The sequence below is a fragment of the Herpailurus yagouaroundi genome, unplaced genomic scaffold, assembly GCF_014898765.1.
Source record: "Herpailurus yagouaroundi ecotype Mexico unplaced genomic scaffold, PumYag 250, whole genome shotgun sequence".
Classification (NCBI taxonomy): Eukaryota; Metazoa; Chordata; class Mammalia; order Carnivora; family Felidae; genus Herpailurus; species Herpailurus yagouaroundi.
This window is the reverse complement of record NW_024412467.1, coordinates 19,963,072-19,984,856: the sequence shown is the minus strand read 5'-3', so window position 1 is coordinate 19,984,856 and position 21,785 is coordinate 19,963,072. Positions and strand designations below refer to the sequence as shown.

Genomic DNA, 21,785 nt, shown 5'->3' with positions numbered 1-21,785 from the left:
GAGAATGAATCTTAAGTGGGGCTCCATCCCATGACCCTGGGATTTTAATTCAATATTCTTAAAAACTTTGGGAGACAAAATATTTAAAGAAAATATAGTAAACCAGGGGTAGATTTCACTGGTTGCTCCTACCCGTACCTTGATTTACCATGATTCATAGCTTCCTAGGCCTTTCTGGGTTCTGCAACAACAGGCTGGAAATAATTACATTTACTTCTTTTACGGGGTTGATGAAGTGAAATTACTTGTAATTATATGTATTCATACAATCTCTCCTATTTATCTCTATCTATCTATCTATCTATCTATCATCTATCTATCATCTATCTCTCTATCATCTATCATCTATCTATCATCTATTATCTATCTCATCTACCTATCTACCTATTTCATTGTTTACCATCTATCTATAGTTTTGCATGTGTTGTTGTGAAGTTTTGCTTGATATATCCCCCAGAAGAATCTTGTGATAACATAAGTATTGTTATCCTTCTTTGGTTATTGAGGCTATAAACACAAATAAAGATTTGTTCAGAAGCACAGGGGACTAGCACAGGCAAAATCTAGAATTCAGAGTCTCTGGTGCTGAGATTCATTGCTTGTTACCACCACTAAAATGATTTTTAGAGCTGCAACATTATTATACAGTGTAGAATCCCAGTTGTCAGAGGGGATGGGCTGGCTCTTAGGCATGATGAATAGGTTTTATTTTGAGTGCCAACTCTAAATCAGTTGGTAATAGCTGCCTGGAGTACTGTGTGGAGGAGAATTCTGAGGTCTTATCTGAGTTGCAATTATTCAGTGATGTTTGCCATGAATGTAAGATCTCCCATACACACTTGCCATATATTTTCCACCTCTGTTCTAAGACCAAAAAAGGTATTCATTATGATAGGTATCCATGCTGGTTTGTCCGCTGATTCACCATAATGATGTAGGAGAGCATTCATGAAAAAGCATCTACAGAGATTTTGCAGTTTCTGGAAGCTGGTTTTGAACTAAATACGTATACTTCCTCCTTTGGTGAATGAGGTTAATAAAATGTAAAGAGAGCAGTAAGGAAAGCTAACTGACATGAGTACCGACTAAAGTAATTTCCTTTAAAGGAGAGATGCTTGTTTTCCTTGCAGAGTCAGTTATCTACTGCTAAAGAAGGGTGGTTTCTTGAGCACTTGTAGTGAGTAGTATGTTGTATTGAAAATTAAAAGTGTTCAGTTCTGGCGGCACCTGGGTGGCTCAGTCAGTTAAGCGTCCAACTCTTTGTTTCAGCTCAAGTCATGATCTCATGGTTTGTGAGTTTGAGCCCCACATTGGACTCCGTGCCGACGGTGCACAGCCTGTTTGAGATTCTCTCTCTCCCTCTCTCTCTTTCTTCCCCTCCCCCTCTCACTCTCTCTCAAAAATAAATAAATTAATTAAAAAAATAAAAAAGTGTTCACTTCTGTGAAGATGCAAGCACAATCAGATGAACTTTATTTGAAGCTTCGATTACACTCTAGTTAATAAGAATACACTCTATGAAGCCAGTTTAACAGTATAGCAAAATGCATTTCATTTTAAAATTGAGTATTGGAAGGCTGGGAGATTACTTAATAGAATTAGGTATGATGAAACTATAGAGGTGACCCCTACTCTTCATGGATTCCTGGTGCTGGGAACAGTCTCAAAGGCTTATAAATGTGGTTATATAGATCAGAAGATTCCACTATGGCTTTTCCCACTTTGTTTTTGTTTTTGTTAAGAATCACACCTTAGGCATTAATCGATGGGTAATTTTGGCCATAAATCAGGCTTGCAAATCCATAGTAGATAGCCTTGCCTGTTGGAATCTTGGAGCATAATACAAATATTGTTAGCATCCTCTGTCATTGGGTCTGTGGCAGCACTGGCTATTTGCAAGATGGAGTCCATATTACCTTTCAGTGCTTGAGTCCTGAGGTGATGTCTCAACATGAGTGATATGAAAGACAATAGGAAATTAGTGGCTGCTCATCCTTCCACATGTCTGTCCACCAAATCTGCCAGAGTCTCCAACTTCTAGGTCTTATTCTATCTCTAAAAATGTACTTGGGCTGGCATTATTGTATGAGGGAAAGGATCCCAGAGAGACACATGAAGTATAATCAGTAATTAAGGAGATTAATTCATCATTCTCCCTGTCCCAAATCAGCCTTGTTACTTTATAGTATTGTGGTCCCAAAAGAGTTAAAGTAAGGGATATTGGTTCCTGCTGATCAGGCCACAGTGTGACACCTCCTATAGAACTCACCATAAAATTACATTATTTAATAGATCTGAGTATTGCACCTGCTATCTTATCTCCTCGTAGGTGATTAAGTTTCCCACAAATGCAATTTGTTAATATGGGGCCACATCTTTTCAGAAGGTAAATCTGTGAAATTTGGCAGGCAGTTGCTTTGCTGCAGGTGCGACATGAAAGACCTTGCCCTGGCTTTGCCAAGAAGAAAAATGATGTTGTACTCAATTCCTGGGAAAAATATTCTGACACAGAGAGTAGAATCTAATTCCAAAAAGGGGGAGTAGAATTCTAGGGCCCAAATCATGTGCTTCTCTCCCTTTTGGGGAGTATACTACCTCCAAAAGGCTGAGTGGGAGATCAGAGTCTTGTTTTACATGAAGCCAGGTATTGAGCAAATCCCCTTGTTAAATGAAGTTCTCTGATATTTGGAGCTGCAGCCATTTGTGATGATAAATGATGACTTTTACTCTTATGAGCTATGAGAGCTTAATTAGAGCTTAATTAAAGCTAATGCTCAGAATTCTTTGGAAGGTGGAGTGATTAAAAACTAACTTCCATATTGAATAGTCATACTGAAAAGTTGTGTTTGAAATACATGGCATCTCCACTCTGGAGCCCCATGCAATCCTGGCTGGGTCTTCACACCTAAGTTAAAGCAAGAGCTATTTTTTGCATTAGAATTTCCTTAGCCAAGGCTGCAAGGGGCTCAGTGCCTGGGTCCATCTCAGCCCCCTGTGCATTTACACAGAAGGTCGTCTCTGAATCTGCAACTCCAGCTCGCCATACACGTGTCTCAGGGAGTCACTGGTCATGCTAGCTATCAGCTTCCGAGGGCCAGACACCCAGGGTCGACAAACTTCTTCCCATTGCACAGTGGAGTTGGGCCGGATTTCACTGAAAGGATGGAAAAGAGAGGAAAGGTTTTACTCTTCAGAGAGGCAGATCCAGTTCCCACCTTGATCAGGAAGCAGTAAGAACACCTGCCTGATTCATACGCTCTCCTTCTCTCAATGGATGGTGGTTAGAAGACAAAGGGCTGATTCCAAAAGTTCTGATGCAAATAAGGCCTCTAGATGGGGATGTGCTAGAGACAGACCCATTGGGTCATGGTTCCTTCCACTTGAATGCATCAACTGGCCACCCAGTAGACGTGTGGTGAAGCTGGGGCTGAGCCTCCCACCAGCCATGAGCCAACTGAATTCTAGGTTGTCCTCCAGCCTCCACAGCAGCCTCATTGATGTGACTAATCTCCTTTGGCTCACTCTGGGCCACTCTGGTTCTCTTCTGGATTAGACTCCTAGCTGAATCTCCAGCTGCCTTTGCTGAGGTCCTGATAATCTAATTAGTTATTGCCAATTCCCTTGGAGTAGACATTGTTCCCAGGCCCAAGATCTAGAACATAACCTTACCTGCTGCCAACTGATGGAGTATTTGCATGCTCTATAATTCATAATCCTGTTTAACCAACAAAATGGGTCCCTTTGACCATGCACTTTTCTGCTACTCATTTGTATCCATCCTGATAATGGGACTGACGTTTAATGGTTCTGGTATTCTCCTCTTCCTTTGCAGCCTATTTCTGAGGTTTTCCTAAGCTTCATGGTCAAGCCCACTCCAGTGAATGACTGAGGTCAATCGGGGTTGAGGGGATTTAGGCTTCTCTGGATGCTTCACATATATCACCCTATTGAAGCCTCAGGAGGAAGTTACATGTAGGTTTTATATACACGATAGTCCTTTGAGATAGATACTATTTAACATATTTAATAGTTAAGAAAAATGGAGGAAGGGGTATATGGGTGGCTCAGTTGGTTAAGGGTCCAACTTTTGCTTTCCATTCAGGTCATGATCTCATGGTCATGAGGTTGAGCCCCAGGTCGGGATATTCACTGGGCATGGAGCCTGTTTGAGATTCCTCTCTCTCTCTCTCTCCCTTTGCCCCTTCCCCAGCTCTCATGCTCTCTCTCTATCAAAGAAGAAAAGAAAAAGAAAAGAAAAGAAAAGAAAAGAAAAGAAAAGGGGAGAAAAGAAAAGAAAGAAAAGAAAAAAAGTGGAGGGATAAACAAGCGAAGCAATTTTCCAAGTTCACACAGCTATTAATGGACAGAGGTGAGCTTTGGACTCAAGATGTTCTGAGTCCCAAATTCATGCTCTTTCTACTATTGTATTTCATACAATATCTGCCAAAAGATGAGTTTTCTGACCACCGCACTTGTTTTTTTGTTTTTTTTTCACAAGCAAGACAGATGCCCTTTTATTCAATATTAAGAGCTTCTTACAGTGTTGTTCATGGAGGATTCCTGGTCTTTGCTCTCTGACCCTCAGGGAGGGTATGTGCTAGGTGTCTTTGCAGGGAATCCTGGGCCAACATTTCTCTGGGAGAGCACTGGGGAGATGAATATACCACCATGTGTATATTAGAAAAGGGACCTGCTTTCATGGGATTATTGAGGCACAGCGCATCAGAATTAGAAAGGACTTAGAAATCATTTAGTCTAGTGACTTCATTTTACAGGCAAGGAAGATTAGATCCTATGGAATCCTCCACAGTCACAGTCTGATGGCCCAGACCATGGAAGAACAAAGATATGCTGGGGGACATGAAGAGTGTGCTCATGCTCAGAAATGAGGAACATGTTGTACAGAGGCATTCTGTGAATACATCCCTAATGGATGGCACTTACTACTAGTACCATGAAGGGGCTGAGAGACCAAAAGAGCTGGGGATGCTCTAGCTTCAGACTGGGGTGGTTACAAGGAAGGGGAACTGTCAAGGAAAGTCTGGAGTGGTTCAAAGACCTCAGCTATGTAAGCCCCCATTTGTCCTTGGGTGCCAGGGCCATAGAGCATCACTTTAAGCAGAGCCAAAGTACAAGGAGAAATATGGAGCCCCATACCGGTGTTTAACCTATTCTATGTAAACTTAGAACCCCCAAATTTCCTTAAATAGAGCTAAAATCTATGTATTTTAGCTGGCTGTGGGTGTACATCCTCTGGAATAAAAAGGGGAAATGCCCCAAATCTTAGAAATCTAGGCACTAAATAAGAAATTCTTTTCAAACTCTTATCTCTGTGCCCAGTGAATTGGGAAAGGCATCTAAGTCCTTGGGGACTCCTCACTTTGGAGCTGCTCTAGGCATTGACTTTGACACTACTGGTCTAAATGTGTTAATTTGGTATTTGCTAATTATTTTCCTTATTTTTGTTCTTTATAAATGTGATTCTATACACTATTTCCATCCATTATATAATAGGCAAATTATGTGAAAAGTCCACACACATCACCTATATAGGTATTGTTCAAACTCAGTAAGTTGATTTTACGATTCAAAGTTTGAAAAACATTGACCTCACCATGGGTTTCTTCACCTATAAAAAGCGGACACTGTGGGATATTGAATAGAGTGGGGGGAGGGTGGTGGTGAATTACTATTTGTACTGCACTTGGAAGCATGGCAAAATATGGTAAAGTGCCCAGTGTTGTTTATAAAAGTATTACTGTTGTTGCTATTGTTATTATTATTACCACAATCCCCTTTGTGGTCATTGCTTCCTCTGCCTGAACTCTCTGTAATGTAACTAGGAAAGTAAGCTCCCCCTGCCTGTTTGCAGAACAACAGTTCTCTGTCCTTAATTTACAGTGATTAATTCAATATGAATACATGTTTTGAGATATTTATCTCTCAAGAGCTGTGCTATTTTTACCCTGGTCCATTCATTCTTTCTTCCCTGGTTTCCCCAAGTGATCAATCAGAAACACTTAGCAAAATAGTCATCCTGCTTGAGGATCTGGTCTGGGGCAGTGTAATGCAGGTGACTACCTCCAACAGAAACTATAATCCCCAAGCTTCACTTTGTTATTGGTTCTTACTCTTATACTCAGTCCCATAATGATATTTGTACATGTATCTCATACATGTATACATGCCTACTCAAGAGAATCATACAAAGATACTCATAAATGAAGATACACTTGCATGTCTAAGTATGCATTTACTTACAGATAACTATGTACAGAAAGAGAAAAGAATCATTTACCCATATTGGTAAGTGGAGTAATACTGGAATAATCCTATTTGCCTGGGGATAGATGTTGTGATAAATGGTTCTCGGTTAATGTGCTGAGCTATCAGGATATGCTGGCCATTTATCATCTTGAACGCACGCAGGCAAATGGGATTATTATTACAATAAACTGCAACTATCTATGGGTTGTTCTCTGTGTGTCTAGCCCTCAGCTTCTGTCCTACTTGAGAAACTCAAAATTTAAGACAAAATTTACAAAGTCAGGGAACTTTTCTCTTGAAATAACTTACTGAACCTGATCATTTTTTAAAGAGAAAAATGAATCTGGAAGATGAATTATTTGATGCTCTGGAAGGATCAAGTGCAGAAACTTGAAAGCTGAGAGTCTGTGGGGGCAAGCACTTCCAAGCATCTGAGATAGGAGGGAGGCGGTGGGAGAAGGCAGACAGGTAAACCATCTCGGAGCACAGTTGGGTCTTAACCCTGAACAAGGAACAAGCAACACTACCTTCCTTGTTCCTAGTTCAATTGCATGTTTTCTGGCTCCTGCCTTCCAGGCTCCCTGCTTTGAGCTTGAGACCCCTTGCCTTCTAGGGCCCTGGCAGGAATGTGGGTGGATAGGTAGGGGTAGTGATTCTCTTGATGATTCAAGATGTGTATCCTAGAAAGGAATGCACTCTTACGAAGGATTCTGATTCTGCAGAATTGCTCTTTTTAAGGGTCCAAGTTGTTACATGGATCTGCCACTCTAGATCAGATCTTGGCAGGAGACGGTACCCTGGAGTTCTTGTAATTATCTGACAATATGGATGTGGGTGCTGGCTGGCTCAGGTCTTAGTTGTGAATGTGTGTGCTGGAGTCAGGAGGAGACAGAGAGAATAGTGCTCTTTCCAAAGTCCCAAGCCCACCCTAGGTATTAAACATTTTCTCTCTCAAGTTCTTTCCAATGTTTGACAGTTTAGGAGAAATAAAGCTACCCTTGCATTGAGAGATCCACCCTATGGATCTGGATTCCCAAAACAGATTGAGGACCTGGCTTTCTGTCTGTTATCTATCTGCAATAGACCAGTGTGTTGGAAGTAAGTGCCAATGGTACCTTAAAAAAGAGTGTGGGCAGGGCATTTGCCTTGTGTCCATGTAGGGACTGGACTCTTCCATCCTTTCCATGATTCACTCCACTTCACTACCCCAATGTAAGATAGTGACAATAAATGCCTAGACACTCAACCCACTTGGAGCCCTATGCCTTCCAAATGGTGGGTCTTTACACCATGTGATGATTAATCTTTCTTCTAACACACAGATGGTCTTTTTTCATGCATTGGCCTGTGATCAAGGTGGGATTTGGGGCATAGCCAAGGTGTACAGGGACCAGGGGGTTCTGGTAGCTTCAGATGAAGCTTCTGGGGTTACTGTCTGAGAAGGAAAAATTGGATGCAGCAGGGGGCTGTTTTGAAGAAGAAACTTGTTTCACTTTGCCTGAGTGATTCTTGCATCTGATTTAAATGGGAAGGTGTGAGAAGGGGTGAGTAAGGCTATCGGTTCTGACAAAAGCAAGGCTATCACTGCTGACCTCTCCCTGTGGCTGAAGATGATTTCTAATTTATTTTTTTTTCCTGCAACTTTCCTATTAGCACAGGAACGGTGTTATGTTTTGTGCTTGCATTCTTTAAAAAGCACTCAAATTATTTTCTCTGTTGTTTATTGCATTCATGGGCAGCAGGCATTTCTTGGACAATGGGATTGCAAAGGCTGTGAGCACTGTAACTTAAAAGAAATGCAGAGAGCACTTAGTGGGCAAAGTGTTCTTTAAAGGCATCCCAGAAGGGGTGAAGGAGGCCTTGGCCTGGTCCCACAGATTCAGAAGTAGCTTTCAGAAAGCGCATTGAAGATAATTCCTAACATCATCAGGCACTTTCCGCAGCCCTCCACCTCCCCTTCTCTATTTTAGAAGGTCACCCACAGGAAATATGCGAGATTGATTGATGCTGACAGGGACTTATTTGTGGTAGAAATGAAAGTAATAAACCTCAAAGATTGGGATCCATTCTGGGTGTCACAATTTCAGAGAAGCCCTGACAAACTGGAGTTAGGTGGGATATGGGGGAAGCTGAAGCCCCATCAGGGGTCAGAGGGATGAAGTCAGGGGAGGTATGAAGAAATGTGACAGTTGTTTGCAAACATTTGCAGGGCACCAGGTGGAAGAGAGTTGGGCTTTGTTCTGTGCCAATCCAAATGACAGGATCACTGGGTAGGATCAAGAGGTAGAATTTTTTCCTAACAATTGGAGCTACCTGACCATGAAATGGGCTGTGTTGTTGGGTGATACTCTTTGTCAGTAGAAGTCCCAGAAACTGCAGCACACAACCCAATTGCACTAGACATGGATGAAGCGATTTCATTCTTATTATCACAGAGCCTGAGGTCCCCTGAGAACCCAGTCTGCAAGTCTTGAGGCTCACCTTTATTCTGTTGAAAGGAACAGTTCTACAGTGCATGTGTCGGCAAAATCTGTGGGGTGGCGTTGGGAAGAAAGGACCCTTGCAAAGGGACATCTTTCAGCATCATATCTGCCACATAGTAGGTACTCAATAGATATTAGTAGCACTGCTACATGAAGAGGTGGCAGGGCACAATGCTTGAGACTTAGGTTCTGAATCAGCCACCCCGAGTCTGAATCTTGGCACTACATTTTTTAAAAATGTTTATTTATTTTTGAGAGAGAGAAACAGTGTGAGTGGGGGAGGAGTAGAGAGAGAGGGAGACAGAATCTGAAGCAGGCTCCAGGCTCTGAGCTGTCAGCACAGAGCCTGACGTGAGGCCCAAACCCATGGACTGCAAGATCATGACCTGAGCCAAAGTGGGACGCTTAACTGACTGAGCCACCCAGGCACCCGACACTACTCTTATAAGCTGTGAAACTCGGGCCAAATCAGCCAACCCCTCAAAGCCTCAAACTCCTCTACTACCTCAAGGGAGATGCTAATAGCATCCTCATTAGGGTGGTTTTATGGATTAAATGATGGAAGTGCCAGTCAAGTCAACCCTACTTTTACCCCATGACTCATAGAAATGGCCAATAAGAAGGCAGCAGCTTCTCAGACACATTCCTTGGGCATTATATGTAAGTTGGGAAAAGACAGAGAAAGATAAGCCTGCCCATGTCACTTCTCACCTCTCAGTCCCCACCCCAGGCCTTACCGGAACATCTTCCTCATTGGTTTTGTCACTCCAGGACCATCCAGGTATATCCAAACATTTCGCAGAGTTTCTTTTAGAGGATTGGTGAATTCAACTGTCACCACCATGTCAGAACCAACCATCCTAGTGCCGCGGACCTAAGACATGAGTTGGGGGAGGAAAATGCAGTTCATTAGCAGCACATAAAAGCTTTCTGCTCTCCTGTGTCCTTAACCATCTTCACTTTTGCTGGTGTTACAGAATGGTTATTCTTTGGCAATGGAACCAGGATGATGAGGCTAGCTGATTGCTTTGACTGGGGGATACCTATTGAGACAAAGATGGAAAATTACTAATTAGGATCACACTCTTTTCCTCATTAGGAAAATCACCCTAATTAGAGCTCAGGTTAATAGCCGTGACCACCAGCTGCTCTCTATCAGCAGGAGATGGAAGTGCACTTGGTGTAGCAACACATTTCCATGGTGAGGGTGGCCAGGCAAACTCTGCTTCTGGACAGGACTCAAGCTTCCTGCCAGGACACCGGGCGGGGGGGGGGGGGCGGTGTCTGTGGAGGAATTCCTAAGTTCAAGAGGAAGAGATGGCTCCAGGGTGACTGAGCCTTCTTACTTTTAGGCATACTTCGAAGAAATATGGCCAAAGAGGGAGTCATCACTGTGGAACTTGAAGAAAAGGAATCTGGATGCTAAAATAGGCCAAAAAGACTTTTCATCCACAGCTACAACACCTGAGTCCAGGAGAGAGTAAGGCTCTTTGTTAGTGAGTTTATCTATGACAAGTCTCAGAAGGATTGGGTATTTGGCAAAGCGTCACATGAGGTGGCCTGAATTCAGTGTCAGTTCAACACTTACTAGTAGTGGGGCCTTACTTAACCTTTTTGAGATTCAGTTTTCTTGTCTCTAAGACTGGACCGACATTCCCATGGGGTTGCTGACGTGGAATGCTATTACTGTTGGCTCTTTGGCTGTGTTTATTAGGTGCCAGGAATGGTATGCCTTCCCAACACCAACCCAGTGAGCTGGAAAATGGCCAGGTGGCTATGGGGTTTGCTTGTTTGTTTCAGAGGTATGTATGCTGAATGGATGGATCTGCATAAGCTCTATACAACTTGGGAATAATAATAGTAGTTCTTCCTTTCTAAGAAAAGGGTAGAATGAGAAAATGCATGTAAAATAGCTAAAACACTGCATAGCATGAGACAGAAGCTCCATAGCTTATGGCTCATACTGTTTTTGGAATAGCAATGTTCAAGGTAGCTTGTTTTATTCACCTTATATTTATATTTTAGTGCACTTTCAACTCCAACATGTAGCCAGTGCCCAGCAAACATTTGTGAAATTAATTTCACTGTTTAACAATGGAATTTATTGATTGAGTTTTCTACATAACAGCCCAGCCATTGTTATACCCCATTTCTTTAAGCAGACATATAATATAGAAAAAAATCATGTGGAAATGAACCTTTTTATGAATAGAGGGAAAGAGGAAGGATAATGCCCAGGAAAAAGACTCTCACTTACTGAATCTGCAGTAAAGAATAAATCTTCATTGCTTCACTGTTTAAGACACAATTTGTGTCTAAATTTATGTCTATGGGATTTTAAAAATCTATGAGAAAAATGAAAATTGCAGCCCAATGCTCTGTGTTTAGTACATTCAAATCCAGACCCGCTGGGGTGGGGGTGGGGGATCCTGCCATCAGAGGGATCAGGGGGTAGAGCAACGATCATGGTGGTGACCATGGCAGGTGTCACCAAGAGAGCACAGATTGCATGCCAAGTGGTGTGTCTAGCCTGTCACCAGTGGTCTTCAGCCTGGCATGCACAAAGAGTCACCTGGGGGACTTTAAAAATCACAGAGGTGTAGGCCCACTCCCAAGCAATTAACTCAGAATCTCAGGCAGAGCCTATAATAAGTTTATTTTAAGCACCCCTGTTGATTTCTAGGAACCAACTTAGAAAACTGCTCCCCAGTTGAAAATCTCTGATGCAGACAACACATTTGGAAGACAGGCTGAAATTTTCAGTCTTCCCCAGATGCCCTGACTCTATCGATAGAGATACTGGAAGTACAGAGTGCATTATTAGAATACTCTTAGTGTTCTTGGCTTAATTCTCAAGTGTGGCTGACATATTTTTCATAAGTTGGGAAAAAAATTTCAGAACACTTTCACATTTAAAAAAAATACGAGATAAAGATAATGTTTACAAAAACTGAATTGGAGAAAGTGGGGCTACTTCAGAGATGCTGTTGGTAGAAGTCTGCTAGGATCCCTTTAATTTCAGGGAAGAACTATTTTAGAGCCATCTGCCATCTTCATGGCATGCTATTACAAGTATGGACATAAGTCCCTTGCAAAAAATCTGATAATAGCTACTGGCCCTTCCTCAACACGACATACACAGTGATGAATACAAGATACACCTCTCACATGTGGTTTTAGAGGATTCATTACAGACCCAGAAGGTCTCTCTATGGCCCTCCCTGGGTCTGTGGGCTCCAGGTGAAGAATTATTTCCATACGCCAATTTCCATGCTAGCTCTGCAGGAAGACTCCTGCACTGTGGAAAGCCAAGTGCATCCTTCCAGGTCACTCTTGACAGTGATGGGGAAATTTAGTGTTTGAGAGGTTGGTGCCCATGCTCAGGCCTTCACGGATAGGCTTTAGATCTGGCCATGACTTGAAGATTAAGCCTTCTCAGATGTCTTCATGCCTAACCAGTTTCCCCTCAGATGTCATCATCGTAGCCAGCTGCTACCATGGGCATGTAAATACTGCCCAGGCTTCCCTAACAATGGAGTGGGCAGGAGGCCAGAGAGAAGTGGGGGCAATGAAAGGAGAGGCCTATTCTCACATTGTAGAGTGCTTCCTTTGCACTTAATGAACACTCATTTTCCTTTTCCCGACATTCATCTTCTGTACCCAGAATTTAAACTTCCTTTGCCTGACTACTGAGATGATAATGAACCCTAGAGACTCTAACCAAACCAAATACAAAAGCCTGTGTAACATTTAACATCACTGTTTTCTGTTTAGGGAAATTAAGTGGAGATACGTTCCTCCCTTCTTTTGAGGAAAATGGAACGCACACGTGGTATTTTCACAGTATGTGCTGATTTGAGCAAGGAGCATGTTATGGTATCTGCGAAATGCTGAGAAGGCCATGGTGGATGAAAATGTCTGTCCAAAACTAATTTTTTAAGGAATCTTCACCGTTCCCCTCTCTTTCATGCTGTAAAAATAATTCCATATCATTGTAGTTATATTTTGGATTTTCTTGCTATCATAAAAAGTTAAACAAAAGAAGCCCTAAGCAATCCAGAGAAAGTTAGGTCAGGGAGAAACTTTTAGGTGTACTTACTTTAGAGAAGGGTAGCCATTACTCAGGCCAAAGAAAAAAGATAAAGTCTATGTCATACTGCATGACATCAAAATCTTTTCCATGTGTTTGATGGCTCTGATTGTTTTCAATATCCCATTTAAAAATACATGTTTTGGGGGCACCTGGGTGGCTCAGTCAGTTGTGTCTGACTCTTGATTTTGGCTCAGGTTATGATCTCACGGTGGGTGAGGTTAAGCTCTGTGTCAGGCTCTGTGCTGATAGCACAGAGCCTGCTTAGGATTCTCTCTTTCCCTCTTTCTCTGCCTCTCCCCTGCTCATGCTCTCTGTCTCTCTGTGAAAGTAAATAAATATTTAAAAAAATAAAAATATCTGTTTAAAAAATTTTTAAATGTTTTTATTTATTTTTGAGAGAGAGACACACAGTGCAAGCAGGGGAGGGGCAGAGAGAGAGGGAGACACAGAATTTGAAACAGGATCCAGGCTCTGAGCTATCAGCACAGAGCCCAACCCAGGGTTCGAACTCATAAACCATGAGATGCTCAACCGACTGAGCCACCCAGGTGCCCCCAAAATATCTGTCTTTTTTAAGTTTTTATATATTTTGAGAGACAGCATGAATAGGGGAAGGGCAGAGAGAGAGAGGGAGAGAGAGTATCCCAAGCAGGCTCTGCATTGTCAGTGCAGAGCCCAATGTGGGGCTCGAATTCACGAGCCTATGAAATCATGGCCTGAGCCAAAGTTAGACACTTAACTAACTGAACCAGGCACTCCAATGAAAATATGATTTTAAATATTGACATAAAATATGATGATTTTCCAAGTTAAATACCATTCTCCAATTTTGACATCCTGAGTTCTTGTCTATCATACTGCTTAATGATAATGACTAGCTATTTTGATTCTTTGTGAACAAGATAGTTACTAACACAGATACACACACATACATGTAAACTTTTAGAGGGAATTACTTTATAGGAAGTCACAAGATCTCTTCCATGGAGCATATGCTTTATAATATGCATAACTGTATTCAAAATTGAAATGAAATGAGGGAAAAAGTTTGAGAAAGAAGTAGTTTAGGTAGCAATATAATTCACACAGTTTATTATTAGTTCACCTCACAACACTTACTTCAAGTGCCATCAATAATGTATTACATGTATTATTGGAAAATACAGTTTTTCTTCTCTCTAGCCTTGCTGGTAATAAGTAGCTTCTTATTTGTGAACTCTGCTTACCAGCACCAGCACAACCACTGCTGAGTTTAGCATTTACTACATAATACTAATGGTTTTATGGTAGTCAGGCAATGTTCTAAGTCTGCACTATCCAATATGGTAGCCACTAGCCACATGTAGCTATTTAAATTAAAATCAATTAAATTAAATTAAAAATTCAGTCCTTAATTGTACTAGCTACATTTCAAGTACTCAATAACTACCTGTGGTTAGTGGCTATCATATTGGACAGTGCAGATTTAGAATATTCCCATAATCATAGAAAGTTCTATTGGACAATTTTTGTTAAGTGATTTACTTATATTTATTATTTAATTCTCGCAACCCTATGAGGTAGGTATTGAATCTTCTTTTTATAGATGAGGAAATTGAGGCACAGAGAAATTAAGTAACTTGTTCAAGGTCACATGGACAATAGTAGGGGAAGTAAGACTTGAGTATGGAGAATCTGGTGCCAGAGTCTTGACTTAATCGCACCCCCTATACTGATAGCAATAATAGCAATAATAGTAATTAGTTATTAATTAATTGGTAGTTACTAATTAGTCATTAGCAATAGCGATAGCACCTCACATTATTTTTAGTGTTTACTTAGTAATGCAGGCATTGTACTCATAATTTTACTTACACAGTCTTCCCTCCAGCCCTCCCTATGGGCTTGGGGGCAAACATTATCATCATCTTCATTCAACTGATGTCATTCTGACACTTAGAAGATAATCAAAGGACCCGAGTTACAGAGCTAGTAAATTGGCAGAACACAGATATGAATCTAGGTCTTTCTGACTCTGAAACATTCATCTTTAAACATTACGTACACTGTCATCTCTGACAGCAGAGAGGCAAAAATAGTAATTTTTAAAAATGAAAATAGCTTCTTCATTTTCTGAAATCCACTGAAGAATCATTCTCAGTATTACCTTCTGTTACCACTAAACTTCCAGGTAAGCATGATGATTATACTAGAACCTGAACTAAATTTGAAAATATGTGTACAACCCAACTCTTTGTGTTTGACTTCATGGGAAAAGAATCTGATTCCTATGCCAGAGTAATATGTGACAGGGTAGCCTTGGGGCCTTGATATATTACTTGACGATGATAGGATTTTCCATTTAAGGTAAAGATAGAGATATCATTTTAGAGCATAGTGGGATCATATAAAGGTAGGTAAGATTCGTTATTCTTGAAGTTTTACTTTGTGTCTGTGTGTGTGTTTTTTACGCTTAAAAAATAGCAAACAGGAAATATAGAGAAGACATTATGTTTTAGGCATCCCAGTTAGCAGCAATTTCTCATTTACATTCCCAAGTCTAGGTTGTTCGATGGCTGTGCTGAGTGGGGAGATGCAAATGCTCAGTTTACAGTGGCCGGGCTCACTCACAGATGTACTCTAGGATGCTCTCTCCTGGCTGACAGAGCACACCCACTGTCTGCTCCTCTGTGACCAACAGCCACGATTGGGTGGAGAGTCAGCTCCCCGAGCATGTAAAGTCATGGCTGACGGTGCCCCACCTGGGACCCTTTGGGGTTACTTACAGCCCATCAGGGCTGACGTCTTTGTTTTTCTCCACAGATTGATAGGACAGTGGGAAGGGGCACAACTGTAGTGGTTGGGACACAGAAAGTGACCACAGTTGGAGGAAACCGAGGGGAACGTGCTGGACTCAGGGTCTAAAGACAATGGGGTTGCCACTGTATGTCTTTGGACTAAGTCATTTGAACTCTCTGGGCCTTGGTTTTTTTGTGTGGTTACTGGGAGGATTCAATGTGATATTATACGTGAAATCATCTGGCAGAGCATCTGAAACATAGAATTTATTGAATCTAAACGCAGTTCAGGTTTAAAGGGAGATCATGTTGCCACAGTGACCATGAAATCCTTCTCACCCATGAGTTCTCTTATGTGGAATGATGCGGATATAGTTTCTCAGGTACTGGAGAAGAGAGTCACAAAGCAGAGAAACTGCCAGCCTCCACCAACACTTCAAAGAGAAGTGGAGAAGCCCAGGTCCCCACGGCTCTGTGCCAGCCTGCCTGGTGATCTATGGTCCTGGTGACCCAGACATGTGAAAGAGACATGGAGAACCCAAGAGAGGTTGGAAGGGAAAAATGTGCTTGGTTGGAGACAAGGGAAGGAAAAATGGGTCGGGGTTCAGGGGACATTTAGAACACCAAGTCTTTGTTTTCATTTTTTTTTTTTTTTTTTGCCTCACTGGAAGGTATCAATATTTAGGTGGTCGCAGAACAAAATGCAACTATAGGAACGCCTCACAATTTACCCAGTAACCGTCATGGTGACATTCATTTCTCAAGTGGTTTCCCAGTTTTACCCTCCCCTCCAGGGCACAGGTCTATGCATTGGGATGCTGGAGGAGTAGGGCTTGGGCACTCCCCACAACCACCCTCTGCCTTGCTCTACCCTGGTTAAAATGGGAGCTTGGGGGGCACAATCAGAGAAGGAGCAAAAAGGATTCTACACTTAATCTCAGTAAGAATGCTGAGTGCCAGTTAAGAAAAACTGATGGTGTTTCAAGTCAGAAGAGATGTGGATGTGGGGCCAGCACTGGGGTTTATCTGTGCAAGTTAGGAAAAGGGCACTCCTTTTTTGGCATGGCAGGTGGAGAGTGGGATGGATTTGGTCCCCTCTCTACCTCCCCCATCCCCAGGCTGGGTGCAGCCTGCCCCAATGTGGGTGTTGGCTTGGAGTGGGGCCCACTCAGAGGAAGGTCTTGGCACCCATGCTGGGGAGACATTTCCTATGTGGCCTGTGTTATCCTTATGACTACAAGCCCAGAAAGCTGAGACCCCACTGGTCAGTGCTGGTCCTGCTGATATTCTGCCTGTTGATTTCTGTGAATTCCCTCCCTTCGCAGGCTCTGTATACACGGTAGCCAACCCATGCGAGAAAACAGCAACTGTGCTTCTGGAACTGACCTAGAGCAGCCACTGCTAGAAGGAAAATCAGCAATCTCTCCCTATTTCAAAGAAAAAGTCAATAAAAATGTTCTTGGTGTTGACCTTTTCTCTGTTTATTTTTTTAAGAGCATTTGCTAAAACCTATTTATGGAGTGGGCACCAAATAACTATTTGTTGAATGAACTGAATACATGAATGAATAAATGAGTGAATGGCTAAAAGGGAAGAATCAGAGGGAAGAAAATTCTTTTATCCAATGGAAAAAATATGCTCACGCTGGGATGCCTGGGTGGCTCAGTTAAGTGACTGACTCTTAATTTTAGCTCAGGGCATGATCTCACATTAGTTGGTTCGAGCCCCAGATCAGGCTTTGTGCTGATAGCGTGGAGCCTGCTTGGAATTCTCTGTTTCTCTTTCTCTCTGCCCCTCCCTTCTTGTGTTCTCTCTCAAAAATAATTTAACATTTAAATTATTGCTCACACCAATGGAATATTACTTGGCAGTCAAAAAGAATGAAATCTTGCCATTTGCAACAACATGGGTGGATGGAACTAGAGGGTATTATGCTAAGCGAAATAAGTTAGTCAGAGAAAAACAAATATGTGGTTTCACTCATGTGGAGTTTAAGAAACAAAACAGATGAACATAGAGGGAGGGAAGCAAAAATAAGATAAAAACAGAGAGGGAGACAAGCCATAGGAGATTCTTTTTCTTTTTTTTTATTTTGTTTTTCAACGTTTATTTATTTTTTTGGGACAGAGAGAGACAGATCATGAACGGGGGAGGGGCAGAGAGAGAGGGAGACACAGAATCGGAAACAGGCTCCAGGCTCTGAGCCATCAGCTCTGAGCCATCAGCCCAGAGCATGACGCGGGCCTCGAACTCACGGACCGCAAGATCGTGATCTGGCCGAAGACGGATGCTTAACCGACTGCGCCACCCAGGCGCCCCCATAGGAGATTCTTAAATACGGAGAACAAACTGAGGGTTGCTGGAGGGGTGTTGGGTCGGGGGATGGGCTAAATGGGTGATGGGCATTAGGAAGGGCACTTGCTGGGATGAATACTGGGTGTCGTATGAAAGTGATGAATCACTAAATTCTATTTCTATTTCTGAAATCATTATTACACTATATGTTAACCAACTTGAATTTAAATTTAAAAATAACAACTAAAAAAGATAAAAATAAAATCTTGATCATGTCACTCTTGGCCAACACCTATACAGGTGGGGGCGTGGCCCAACCTCAGGGTGGGGGAGGAGGTGAGGCAGGTCAAAATGCTGTTAAAAAAGCTTGGAGGCGGGGCGCCTGGGTGGCGCAGTCGGTTAAGCCTCTGACTTCAGCCAGGTCACCATCTCGCGGTCTGCGAGTTCGAGCCCCGCGTCGGGCTCTGGGCTGATGGCTCAGAGCTCAGAGCCCGGAGCCTGTTTCCGATTCTGCGTCTCCCTCTCTCTGCCCCTCCCCCGTTCATGCTCTGTCTCTCTCTGTCCCCAAAATAAATAAACGTTGAAAAAGAAAAAAAAAAAAATGCTTGGAGGGGAATTTGGATGGTTCAGCCGGTTAAGGTCCGACTTTGGTTCAGGTCATGATCTCACTTTTTGTGGGTTCGAGCCCTGCATTGGGCTCGGAGCCTGCTTCAGATTTTGTGTCTCCCTCTCTCTCTGCCCCTCCCCTGCTCATGCTCTGTCTCTCCTTCTCTCAAAAATAAATACACATTAAAATTTCTTTTTTTCAAAAAGCTTGGAAACAATCGTTCTCATTTTAAATGTTTAAAAGATTTTTTTTTTTAATTTGGGGACACCTGTGTGTTGATAGCTGTAATTAAAAATTTATTTTTTAATTTTAAGTTTTTATTCTAATTCCAGTTAGTTAACATACAGTGTGATATTAGTTTCAGGTGTACAATATAGTGATTTAACACTTCCATATAACACCCTGTTCTCATCATCACAAGTGTCCTCTTTAATCTGCATCACCTGTTTTACCCAACACCCCCACTCTCATGGTAACCATTAGTTTGTTCTGTAGAGTTAAGAGTCTGCTTCCTGATTTGTCTCTCTTATTTTGTTCCCTTTGCTTGTTTGTTTTGTTTTTTAAATTCCACATGAGTGAAATCATATGGTATTTGTCTTTCTCTGACTTATGTCGCTTAGCATTATACTCTTTAGCTCCATCCATGTTGCTGCAAATAGCAAGATTTCATTCTTTTTTATGTCTGAAAAATATTCTTTTGCACACACACACACACACACACACACCCCTCTCCCATATTCTTTATCCATTCATCCATCTATGGGCACTTGGGCTGATTCTGTATCTTGGCTACTAAAAATAATGCTGCTATAAACATAGGGGTCATGGTTGTAATTTTTAAAAAATCACACAAGTAGAAAGTGGTTATGTTTTCTTCTCACAAAATTGTTCCCAGTTCATAGGAGAAAATTAGTTCTACTGCTGTTTCCTGACGTTCTGCAAAGGTTGTAGGGTGTGTTCCACGTGGTAATACTAAAGAGCTATTTTAGAATGACACTTGGAAGAGTTTATTTCCCAGATACTGAATGGAGGTCGTCTGAGGAACAGATGAATGCCTAGTCTCTCAGTCTTACCCCAGGCACTTTGAGGGTCGTTCCCCTCCTGTGAGGGTTCCACAGGGAACAGCGCATGTGCTGAACACCCAGAGGTCAAATTTGATGTCACCAAATAAGGTTATGTTCACTATAGGCCAGACGGCCACATGCTACCCTAAGCAATTCTCTGGGGTGCGCCAGCTGGATTCACAGTCATGGATGTGACCAGGCAGGGGACATTTATCAGCAACTACCAGGTCTTGGTGTGGTCTAAGCATTCTCACAACCATCACTGATGTTAATACTCACAACTGTAAATTTTTAAAAAAATTTTTTTTAACGTTTATTTATTTTTGAGACAGAGAGAGACAGAGCATGAACGGGGAAGGGGCAGAGAGAGAGGGAGACACAGAATCAGAAGCAGGCTCCAGGCTCTGAGCCATCAGCCCAGAGCCCGACACGGGGCTCGAACTCCCGGACCGCGAGATCGTGACCTGAGCTGAAATTGGCGCTCAACTGACTGAGCCACCCAGGCGCCCCAACAAAATGTTTTTCGATAGCATGGAAAAAGAGATACATGTTCATTATAGTTTACTGGGTGTCTCTCTCTGCCATTTTCCACATGAGGATCATCTAAGGCCACACATGATGGGTGCTGGAGATAGCTAACTGGGAGCATGATTTAACCTAGTCTCAATCTTTATTTTCACAGGGACAAATGTAGTCCCAGACGGGGCCCCTTAGGATGTAAGAACATGTCCACTGAGCTAACTGCTTTGGTTGACAGTGACATGGGTTCAGATAGGTGGGCCAATATTGTTCCAGGTTGATCTTTATTTACTCTACAAAGGGAGCAAGGTAGGGACAGCAGCACACTGGTTGCCAGGCTGCTCCAGTCCCAAGGCTGAGGCTGGGGACTCATGGAAGAAGGCAGTGCCTTGGACAGAGGCTTTGAAGAAAAAGGAGAAAGAAAACAGGGTTCTATTGGGAGGGCAGAGCTGACAATAATGTTACATTCATGCTCCGGAATCTTCACTGGAGCTTCTGTTCACAGCCTATTATAAATTCTCAGGCAAAAATGACTCTGAGCTGCCTTTCTAGGTTTATCTTCACTAGTCTCCTGTTGCCACCCTCGACTCCCCTCAAGGCAGGCCTCTAGCTCTTTCCATGGGCTGTCCATCTCTCTGCTTGCCTGTTGCTTGAGATGTTATCCATTCCTTGAGGATGGCCTATTGTTCTGCAGCCTTGAGTTTTGATGCCTCAACCCAATGTGATCTCTCTTTCCCTGAAGAACACAGACCCTTTGTTAAGGCAGGCACTTTCCGTGGAAGTTCCCATGTGAGAGCAGTGTAGCCTTGTGGTTATCTGCATGGTCAGAAAAATTCCACTCCTTCCCTGATCAGCACGTGATCATGGGCAAGTCCTTTATGGACAGAATGGCAACCATACTAACAATGCCCCCAGATGCTCAGTGTTTACTCTGCATGGGACTTAGGCATCCATCAACTCATTACACACACACAACGACCTATGAGGTGAGCACAGCTCTAGTGCAGAGGAGAAAACAGAAGCTATGATAGATTAAGTGACATGTCCAGGCTCACACACATGAGAAGCAGGTTTGATCTCAGAGAATTTGGCTCCAGAGCCCTTTTACTAAGATGCTACCACCCCCCTGGGGCCTCTGTTTTCTCATCTATAAAATGGGGACTGCAATGATACCCACCTCATAGGATGGTCATGAAGATTAACTAATATAATACAAGAGAAGTACAATAATCTAGGGATCAGTGGTTCCTAGCTGCTGTCATTGTCATCACCATATGCTGGTGTCCCAAATTAAACTGGATGGGCTGGACAGTCATGTCCTCCTAACCCTTTGCGTCTCATGTGGTATCACCCTGTGCCCAGCATATTCATCACAGTGACTTTGAGAAAGTCTGTCTGCTCTGGGCCTGATCCAGGCTCAAAGATATCAACAAAGGGTTCTAGATTTTTCCTAGAATTTGGGAACATGTGTCCTAAGTAATTGTGGACCCCTGAGCCATTGTGCTTTTGTGCTTTCATGGTGTTTGACTCCCTTGCCAACTCCTGCTTTAGACAAATTGTCTAACCCCTCTCTCTGAGGTCTCCTGGGCAATGTTTCAACATAACATTTTCTTTCTCCTCTCCCCTCTGCCTCCTCTCCTCTCCTCTCCTCTCCTCTCCTCTCCTCTCCTCTCCTCTCCT

The 21,785-nt window shown here is 42.6% G+C and overlaps 1 protein-coding gene and 1 long non-coding RNA gene across 3 annotated transcripts in view; one reads left to right on the top strand and one right to left on the bottom strand.

Moving 5' to 3' along the window:
• Nucleotides 1-1,442: 1,442 nt before the first annotated feature.
• The window catches only part of F13A1 (coagulation factor XIII A chain), a 163,328-nt gene continuing 142,985 nt past the window's right edge, over nucleotides 1,443-21,785 (bottom strand). For both annotated transcript variants that reach the window (XM_040460663.1, XM_040460664.1), the window contains exons 14-15: nucleotides 9,488-9,624; nucleotides 1,443-3,154 (exon numbers count right to left, since the gene is read on the bottom strand). In XM_040460663.1, coding sequence (XP_040316597.1) covers nucleotides 3,001-3,154; nucleotides 9,488-9,624 — 291 coding nt within the window. In that variant the 3' untranslated portion in view covers nucleotides 1,443-3,000. The remainder of the gene's footprint in view (nucleotides 3,155-9,487; nucleotides 9,625-21,785) is intronic.
• Nucleotides 4,216-17,089, top strand: LOC121020583 (uncharacterized). Its single transcript, XR_005786211.1, has 2 exons — nucleotides 4,216-4,369; nucleotides 16,946-17,089. It is a non-coding gene; the product is annotated as an uncharacterized LOC121020583 (long non-coding RNA).